The sequence below is a fragment of the Alligator sinensis genome, unplaced genomic scaffold (genome assembly GCF_000455745.1).
Source record: "Alligator sinensis unplaced genomic scaffold, ASM45574v1 scaffold264_1, whole genome shotgun sequence".
Taxonomy (NCBI): Eukaryota; Metazoa; Chordata; order Crocodylia; family Alligatoridae; genus Alligator; species Alligator sinensis.
In genome coordinates, this window is record NW_005841831.1 from 1,229,003 (window position 1) to 1,239,666 (window position 10,664).

General features: G+C 45.1%; 1 protein-coding gene across 1 annotated transcript in view; it reads left to right on the top strand.

Annotated features, from left to right (window-relative positions):
• Positions 1-744: 744 nt before the first annotated feature.
• Positions 745-10,664, top strand: part of RBP3 (retinol binding protein 3) — a 21,285-nt gene continuing 11,365 nt past the window's right edge. The window contains exon 1 of the mRNA XM_006014826.1: positions 745-3,792. Coding sequence (XP_006014888.1) covers positions 745-3,792 — 3,048 coding nt within the window. The remainder of the gene's footprint in view (positions 3,793-10,664) is intronic.

Consider the following 10,664-nt stretch of genomic DNA (forward strand, 5'->3'; position numbering starts at 1 on the left):
ACGATGAGGCAAATGCATTTCACAGTCTTGTTCAAAATGCTGAAAATAGTCAGCACTGAAATTAATGGGCTGTCTTTACCTTGGATTTAATGGGCCTTTTCAAATGTTCAGTATTTCTAGATGAGAGCTTGTAGCTGTAGAATGAAAATACAGTTCATTGCTGACCATAGGCAAGAAAAGACCAAAGATGTTGTATTGTAAATAATCATCTGGACTATACCTGCAAAAATTTAAATACTTGCAGAGTTAGGCCACTGCAAAATACTCTTCATATTATTTTTTATAGGTAGCATTAATAGGTTGGATGATTATTATTCTAATTATGACTCTACATCAAACAGCTTTGCATTTAATGGATTCACTGTCAAGATAATTCTGGACTAGTTTATAATGGACACTGCTGTACATATTGAAAACTATTAGCTGTCAGAAAGAATCTTATAAGCCAACAGCTTGGTATAAACATCTCCTCATTGACTGAATTTTATTATTGTTTCATAAGAGGTTTGTAAAGTGGCATGATGCTGAACTTCATCTATTGGTGCACTTTGGCTGATGCACTCCAATTTAATGAGATTAAAGGTTTAATGCAGGTTTATCAATTGGGTGCTCCCAGATTTATCACTGGGATTTCAGTGCTGATTCACAGACACAGAGGGCTGACAGGGAGCTAAGTTCAGCCCAATCTACAGGAGTTTCTGATTTCCAAGGTGCAGTTTATTTTTGTCTCCTTGCTGATTCAAAATGATCAGGGGATATCTCCTGCTGTTATCATCCCTCTTTTTCTCTGGTGTGAGCGCTGAGGAAATCTTCCAGCCAACCCTGGTACTGGACATGGCCAAGATTCTTCTGGATAATTATTGTTTCCCTGAGAACCTGATGGGGATGCAAGAAGCCATTGAACAAGCCATCAAGAGTGGAGAGATCCTGGATATCTCTGATCCTAAAATGTTGGCCAGTGTCTTGACAGCTGGTGTGCAAGGCGCCTTAAATGACCCAAGACTTGTGATCTCCTATGAACCATTGGCTCCTACAGCTCCCAAGCAAGAACCTGAGGCTTTCCCCACTCATGAGCAGCTCCTGAATCTTATCCAGCATGTGGTCAAGTATGAGCAGCTGGGGGGCAATGTGGGCTACCTGAGAATTGACTATATTATTGGCCAGGATGTTGTACAGAGGATTGGGAGCTTTCTGGTGGAAAAGGTATGGAAGACACTGATGGGAACATCTGCTCTAGTGCTAGACCTGCGTCATAGCACAGGGGGACAGATCTCTGGCATTCCCTTTGTCATCTCCTATCTCTATGAAGCTGACAAGGTGCTGCATGTGGATACTGTATACAACCGACCCTCTAACACCACTACAGAGATATGGACACTGCCCAAGGTGCTAGGTGACAGGTACAGCATGGAAAAGGATGTTATTGTGCTGATCAGCCAGCATACCACTGGAGTGGCTGAAGATGTGGCTTACATCCTCAAGCACATGCACAGAGCCATCACTGTGGGGGAGAAGACTGCTGGGGGCTCTTTGAACATCCAGAAACTGCGCATTGGTCCTTCTGATTTCTACATGACAGTACCTGTGTCACGGTCTGTGAGCCCCCTGAGTGGGGGTGGGCAGAGCTGGGAGGTCAGTGGGGTGATGCCACGTGTGACCACTCAAGCAGAGCACGCCCTTCAGAAAGCCCTGGCCATCCTGTCGGTGCGCAGAGCAGTACCTGGAACCATCAGCCACCTCATGGACATATTACAGGACTATTACACCCTTGTGGAGCGGGTGCCTGCACTGCTGCAGCACCTCACTGCCTTTGACTTCTCCTCCATCCTGTCTGCAGAGGACCTTGCTGCCAAGCTCAATGCTGAGATGCAGGCTGTGTCTGAGGACCCCCGCCTCCTTCTCCGAGTCACCACACCAGATGAAGCTGCTATCTCCCCACTGGAGGAGAAAATCCCAGTGGCTACCAGCCTATCCAACAATGAGCAGCTGCTGCATGTCCTGGTGGACACATTGTTCAAGGTATCTGTATTTCCAGGCAACGTGGGCTACTTGCGCTTTGATGAGTTTGCTGATGCTTCAGTGCTAGCTAAGGTGCGGCCTTATTTCAGGCAGAAAGTATGGGAGCCCCTCCAAGCCACTGAGAACCTGATTGTAGACCTACGCTATAACCCTGGGGGCCCATCCTCATCTGCTGTGCCCCTGCTGCTCTCCTATTTCCAGGACCCTGCTGCTGGCCCTGTTCACCTCTTCACTACCTATGATAGACGCACCAACCACACACAGGAACACAATAGCCAGGCAGAACTTCTGGGGCAGCCCTACGGGGCCCACCGTGGCATCTACCTGCTCATCAGCCATCGTACCGCCACAGCAGCTGAAGAGTTTGCTTACCTCATGCAGTCCTTGGACCGTGCTACTCTGATTGGTGAGATCACAGCAGGGAGACTGTCACACACTTGTACCTTCCCACTGCTGCAGCCTACGGGAGACATCACCTATGGCCTCAGCATCACAGTTCCTGTCATCACCTTCATTGACAACCATGGAGAGAGCTGGATGGGTGGAGGTGTGGTGCCTGATGCCATTGTACTGGCTGAGGAGGCACTAGAGAAGGCTGAGGAGGTTCTGGCTTTCCACCAGGGCATGGGAACACTTATAGAGGGAACCGGTCAGCTCCTAGAGGCACACTATGCCATTCCAGAGGTGGCTGGGAGGGCCAGTGCCATGCTAAGCACCAACAGGGCCCAAGGTGGTTATCGCTCTGCTGTGGATTTTGAGACTTTGGCTTCCCAGCTTACCACTGACTTGCAGGAAGCCTCAGGGGACCACCGACTTCATGTCTTCTACAGCCAGGTGGAGCCAGCCCCAGAGGAACAGCCCCCCAATAATATCCCAAGCCCTGAGGAGCTGGGCTACATCATTGAGGCCCTTTTCAAAGTTGATGTGTTGCCAGGCAACTTGGGCTACCTACGCTTTGACATGATGGCTGAGGCAGAGACAGTCAAAGCCATTGGACCACAGCTGGTGCAGATGGTGTGGAACAAGTTGGTGGATACCAATGCCATGATCATTGACATGAGGTACAACGCAGGCGGCTATTCCACAGCTGTGCCCATCTTCTGCTCCTACTTCTTTGAGCCTGAGCCCCGGCAACACCTCTACACTGTCTTTGACCGCAGCACCTCTCATAGCACTGAGGTATGGACCCTCCCCCAGGTTACTGGCAAGAGGTACGGCTCCCTCAAAGACATCTATATCCTGACTAGCCATATGAGTGGCTCAGCAGCTGAAGCATTTACCCGTTCCATGAAAGATCTGCACCGAGCCACTGTCATAGGTGAGCCCACAGTGGGCGGTTCACTTTCTGTGGGCATTTACCAAGTTAGCAACAGCTCACTATATGCCTCCATCCCCAACCAGGTGGTGCTCAGCCCAGTCACTGGCAAAGTGTGGAGTGTATCTGGGGTGGAGCCGCATATCACTGTTCAGGCAAATGAAGCCATGATGGTTGCCCAGCAAATTGCCACCTTGCGGGCCAAGGTCCCCAGTGTGCTGCAGACAGTGGGGAAGCTGGTGGCTGATAATTATGCCTTTGCAGACATTGGGACCAATGTGGCAACAAGGCTCACTAACTTCATTAACAAGGACGCCTACAAAATGATTAACTCTGAAGAGGAGCTGGCCCAGAAGGTAGATGCTGATCTGCAAGCTCTCTCTGGAGATGTGCACCTCAAAATAGCCCACATCCCAGAGCACTCCAAGGACAGTATCCCAGGGATTGTGCCAATGCAGGTAAGTCTCTCATGTGCCTAGCTGCTATGAGTCCCTACCATCTGTTAGGTGGGTGCTACGTGGTGTGGGATCAATGAGTCAGGAATTCCCAGACCGGATTGTGGTCCATAACTCTAAATCATCACTATTTACCAGTCTCCAGAAAGAGGACAGTGGGCTTTGGAGATTGAACTCATCTCAAATCAGTAAAGTAGCCAGGATTTAGGCATTTTACCTGCAGCTTATACATCAATACCTGCTAGTTGACAAAAGTCTTCAAGCTCTGGGGTGGTTGAGCTAATATGTCACATAACCAGTGAATTTACATGTGAACTTGCTGTAGAGGGCAGTGGGCTAAAGTAGTAGTATTTATTATAGGGAGCACTTCTTCTACCAGAACCACCCACCCCCCCGCCCTCCATGTCGCTTCTACTTCAGTGCTATTGTTTTGTCCTGTTATAGAATCGTTCTTTATATAAAAGGGCTTCGTCCGTCTGTCTGTGTTTGTCTGTCTGTCCATAATGCTCTTGGAGCACTCTAATTGGTTGTCTCAGCAGCCAATCACAAAGCTCCGCACAGACAGACACACATGGCGGAGCACCGCCATGACCGCAGGGATGCTGGCCTCACCCCCCACCCCCATCCCTGCTCCTTGGGGCAGCAGCGGTGCCGGCCAGCCATGACAGCAGAGACGCCATGATGGGGGGTGGGGGGGATGGAGCAGAGCTGAACACAGAGTGGGGGGAGAGAGTGGCACAGGGCCAAATGCAGAGCAGGGGTGGGTAGCACGCACAGGGTGATGGATGGTGCCACTCTCTCCCCACCCCCCACCCCCATCATTCTTGGTGGACAATTTGCTAGTAGAATCATAGAATGGAAGGACCAGAAAGGACCTGTAAGATCATCAAGTCTGGTCCCCTGCCATGGGCCGGAGGTTACTGGGCTCAAATGAGCTCAACGAGTGCTTTTCCAGTCTTCTCCTGAACACCTCCAAGGATGGTGACTGCACCACCTCTGCTGTGAGCGTGCTCCAGATTCTAGATATCCTTATGGAAAATAAGTTTTTCCTAATGTCCAACCTAAATTTTTCCTCTATCAGCTTGTGCCCATTGGTTCTCCTCCATGGTAGCCTAAATAAACCGCCTACTTACATTATTTATTTTGGTGGGGCTGATTTTGCAATCTGAGAAAGGTCTCTGAATCTCTTACAAGAGATACACACATGTACTTTGTAATGTAATTTGTCATCTATATAAACATACATATACTTACCTTCTATTTTTATATTACTAGACTTGTACATAACTCTCAATTTTTACCATGTACTCCCACCCCTAGCTTATCTCCTGAGCAACAGTAGAGATTTCCCAAGTGACCTATACATTTTGCTTTGGAAAAAGGCATCTGGTAAGGTCTGATTGACCCCCAAAAGAATTTGATTTTTAAAAAGCCACTTTTGCCTTAACTACGATGTTTGTATTATAGAAGCTCTGCTTGGTTCTGAGCCAGACTGATTATGAACTGACTGCACAGTTGTGCTGGAGGGAGCTCCTAGAAAATTTCACCTTCAAAATGAAGGGAGAGTTAGGATAATATCCCTGCCTGGATGGAGTTAGATCCTCCCTGACTACTAATATTGCATCTGTGCAAGAGATGACTTGCCTAGGAGCTCATTAAATTGATTTTTGAAAAATCACATTTTTGCTTTTTAAATGAAATAGACTGCACCATGTGTTGGGCATCTGCAATATTTTTCCTGCAGGCAGAAATCTCCAGGCTCCCACCCTAAGAAGTCTAAGGCTCATATAATTTAAAATGGGGCATGACCTCTGTGCCATGTTCTCAGTCACTGTGGTCAAGGGCAAAGTTTAAAAATTTTCAGGGAATGGCACTTCTAAATACATGCTGCTTTGCACCTTGACTGTGGAAAGAACTTTGGCTTAAATGGGAAATCTAATTCACAGTTTTCTTGATTTCCTCACTGTTCCACTTCTTAGTACACCTGGGATATGGGGCCCATCACAGACTAAATTTTTTGTGGAAGCTCCTTGCCAAAATATTGGCAGCATATCACTGTTCTACCATTGGTTCTCTATTCAGCCAATGAATGACCCAATCTGTGTACCATTGTTATTGATATTGGTTATTATAACATGCCACGAGCCCTGACTGTCGAAATAGGATGCACAGGACAGAATCTTATTTATCACATCCTGTCCCTGGTTAAGTCGATAGAAAAAAACTACTGACTTCAGTGAGCCTGTGTTAATTAATGCGTCTACATTAATTAGCTTAGTCATTTGTCAAGCACGGTTTTGATGAGGTTTAATGGTTTTTCCATAGGAGGGGAGTCCAAAGCAAGCATGATTGGGAAGGTGGGGAATAGGGGCAGAGAAGTTAGCAGGGGTATGCATATAAGAGAGGCAACTGAAATGCATATGTATACCTTGGTGTTTACTACGCTGGAATCACTGCTAAGGCATCATAAAAGATGATGAAAATGTCTCCTCTGAGACAGTGGCAAGGTCAATGTTAGCTGGAGTACTCTGCTGCATAAATGACATTTGCCCAATTTAGGCTTCCCAGGGGCTAGTCTTACATATACAGTTTTTTGTGATTCAGAAAATAGCCTGAGCTTTTGCTTGCAAGGCAGCTTTCCTTGTACTCCCTGATGCCCACACAACAAACCTTGCTCCTACTCCACTCCCTCACATGAGTAGGGGCTGTTTTCTAGAGTATTACTGGAGCTGGGGACAGGGACTAGGAGGTTTACAGACAAGTCAGTGGGAGTAGGTAAAGACTGCTTATGTCCCCAAAACCTATGTCAGGTTTGCCTGACTAATAAAAAAAAAAGTTGCAATGCTCTGTTTAAAGGAACAGTATCAGGATAGGAAAAAATAAAAACCCTATCCCTAATGTGTTACCTGCAACAGATGAAAAAATTGTATTAGAGGCTCAGTGCACTCTTGATGCATAAACCCGCTTAGGTCAACGGAGCCATGTCAGTTTGTGCCAGCTGAGAATCTGGCCTTTATTTAGGTGTAATTGTCTCTTTACTCTCTCTGATATTTGTTTACTTTTGCCTGTGTGCAATCTGAAAAACAGCAGTGCACTAATAACTTCTTTTATGTTTCCTGGTTTTAGTCAGCTTCATTTTCTGCTCATTATGCACAAACACAAAACAGTTACATCTTGGATTGTGACAATGCCAAGAAGAAAACATTTTCACTAATTTTTTTAAACATTAAAATGTGCTATTACTTTTAGGAATTTGCAAAACTGATTTTTTATTGGAAGCTAAATAATGTGCCTATACTTATTTTGTAAGTTTCTTTTGCAGCTATAATATCCACTGTAACAGCTGTTCTGCAAACTTAACCCTGTTAATTGACAATAAATCTCTAGTGTTGCAAGCTGGTAGTGTGTTTGTGCTGCTGCACAGAATCAGAATTCCTCGGCTCCGTGGCCATGTTGTTATTTATTTTCATTGAGCTAAAAACTGGAATTCTTGATCCTGACTGGGCAGACCAGTTGTTTAGGTGCTGGAAAAAAATCCCAAGCTTTAAAGGGTATTAACTGAATGGAAATGAAGTGCCCAGCTTTATTTTCATGAATGCTCCTGTTGACATAATTTGAACTGTCATTATTTCCTTGTTGTCGATTCTCAGAATTTCTTGAGAGTCTTGCAATATTTGGTGAATGGCTTTTGCTTGCCTTCTGATTTTTATTTGAAGCTCACACACCTGGTGTCTTGTGATTGTATGAGAATCTCAGCTTTCACTTTAAAAATGTAAACTTCTCTAGCTCCAGCAGAGAAAAGTTTGAAAATATGACCTGAGTATAACACTGAAAGATTGAAAAACAGAACATAAAAAAGAAAAAACTCAAAAGGTGCTATTTAAAAGAAATGCCACCATTTTAAACCAACCTTAGATTTTGGGGGAGGTTCTTCCATGGTTTTTAAAAAACTGGGCTGGACAATATTGTTATTTACAGTACATAAAAACTCTAACAGACGGAGCACTGTTTTGTTTTGGGCACTTTACAAACACAGTCAGAGACAATTCCAGCCCCCAAAAGATTATACTCTACATGGACAAGACAGGTAAAGGAGGGGAAGGGAAACAGGCACAGAGAGGGGTCAGAGTAGCTCAGTGGCAGAACCAGGAGTGAAACTCCACGCTACAGAGTTCAGGCCACTGTCCTACCTTCTAGTTCATGTCACACTGCTCCATCCAAGCTAAGTTACTCACATGTGATAAGAGTTTAGAGGAGAAGGCCCAGATACCCTATGCAGCTATCAACTAATGATGGTTCTTCATTTGTTCAGGTAGCGTCAGCCTGAGCTGTTGACATTCAAGACTATTCTAACTTCACTGCTTGCAGTGTTCTTCTTAATAAGGCAGAGGGAATTTATATGTAACAATTCAACCATTTTGGCTTAAACTTTCCTCCAGAGCTTGCTGTGAACTACAGTTTGTCCTTCCCCCACTATCCAGCACCTGACCCTCCAAAATGAAGGGGACTTTGGCCTGTGCAGTGACCCCTGCACCCTACATCCTTAGCTAATGGTAGCAGCTGCTCTCCACATTGCTATGTATTTCCAGTTGTGTAAGGAAGTAACCCACTAGTACCGACCTCAAATCCCACCCCTGCCCAAACCTGAGAAACATGAGATTTTAAAAAATCCATTTTATATTAGTTTTATTTGCCTTCCAGTTTCTGAGCAATTAAACTTACTTACGTTCTTTTCTGTATAACCATGAAGGTGAGAAACTTTCTTTGAGATTCCCTCATGTTCATATGACTCCAGGAGAGCTCAGTCTTCAAGGAAACCATCAGCATCGTGACGTTTGCAATAAAATCACAACAGTCAACAACACAGCCAACAGGAAGTTCCCAAATGGCCAAATATTTGGTAGAACATATTAAATAGGTAGGAAAAAATATCACTAGAAGTAATAGAAAGAAAAAAACCCATGGAGCTATAGGCAAGAGTCCATTTTGAAGGTGTAGTCTAGAAATCTATCTACATCTACAGATTAAATGCTACTTGTAGGTTAATTCTTACTGAAAATAATACATATGCTTCATGTGTAGATAAAAAAATGGATGATGCATCTTTTCTGCCTTCTCCATTGCAAAAAGGAGGTCTTTTCTCTCCCAGGGGTCCATTTCTTCTGAACCACAAAGAAGCAAAGTCAAAACAATGCCATGAACACTGGATATTGTCTTTCAACCCATGATTTGTTAAGCAAAATACACTGGAAAGATCAAGTTGCATTGCTGTCACTGGGAAGTGGATTGGAAATGACAAACTCAATAGTATTGAACTGATATGTCTGCAGCCCAGATAGAGTGGTTATTTTTCACAAGGTGAGGAGAAAAAAAAAGAGCAAGAGAGAGAGAGGTGCAGGAAGGGAGTCATTAAACTTGGCTCTTACCATCAAAGCAATAGTTAGCATCAGAAGAACACTGGAATCAGTGTTTGAAGTTTTGGCATTGCAGAAAGGACTAGAATGGTAATTATAAATATCAGCTACAAGAGTATGCAGGAGGCAAAGCCCAGAGGCTGCCAAGTTGTGAGACCTAGGACAAAATCCCATTACATTTAATATGCACAAATAGCAGTTACACAGCTACATAATTCATTTTTAACATGCAAATATTATGATCTTATTCCACATACAGTGTATATGCACAGGTATCCACATAGCTAATGAGCTGATCTCTGGCTGGGAAGATATACATTTGTACCTAGATGAGTGTAAATCCCCAAATTGTAGCCTGGCAAGACTTCATGACTAGCAAGTGCTAGATGCCAGGGGAAGAGTTACCTTCCTTTTGAAGCCCAAAAGTTAGGGCACTCACCGTAGTAGGAAACCAAGGGAGCCTCATGCAGAGGGTACTTGAGTCTATATTCCTTCTGCTTTCTAGCATGGTACACTAACAAACAGGCTCCAAGCTGGGTGCAATCCAGGCCAGTCTCAAACTTCCTCTTGAAGCTGAGTCACCGTATCATGAACTCAGTATTCATTGGCTATAATGGATAAGGAATGGGCAGAAGGTTCTTCCCTACTGGAAGGGAGGAAACGTCCAGGCTCCTAAGGAGTCCCTTTTAGGGTAGTGGTCATCCTGATGAGCCTTACATACTCTTTTTTCTGGCCCCGCATGTCTTCTTTTCATGGCTGTCCAGTGGGCCAGTTTCAAGGGGAGGGCTGCACACAGCTCTGTATAGTGCTTAGCCTGTTGCCTGGGGATTAAAGCATTATGTTGTGAAGCAGCACACATGTAAATTCAAAACTCCTTTGAATTAAAGGTACATAGGTGCTGCGTCTCCCACACCCTGGGTGAATAGCTTAACCATTAAATCAGCAGCAGGCAATTATTTTGGGCTGAGGGCCACTTACCAAGTTTTGGCAAGCCATAAGGGCTACATAGATAGCCCCACCCCTTGACAGATGCCCCACCCCCAATCGCCACCTTGGGACTGGAAGTCCCTCCCCCTAACTCCTGTCCTTTGCCACCAGAAGTCCCTCCCCTTGCCCCCCGGATGTACTCCTTTCAGCAAGGGGTTTTGCCATCTCTGAACCAGAAAAATACCAAATTATATTCTAAAAATCAAACGTACTACAACATTCATTAATTTCATTTCAAAAAATATTTTTGTTGGGATTTACCTGAGCTTGTGTAGTGTACATAGAGGTGATAGTATAATAGCTTAAAATTAAGTCTTGCTCTTGTATATTGTGGGAGGCTGTGGGTCTCCATGCCCCTGCCACTCCTGGCCCTGGGGCACGGGTGCAGACCTTGTGCTCCTGCTCACTGCCACTTGCCCACCATCTGCCACTGCTTCCCTTCTCCTGCCGCTTCCCCATTTCCCCCCCCCCCCC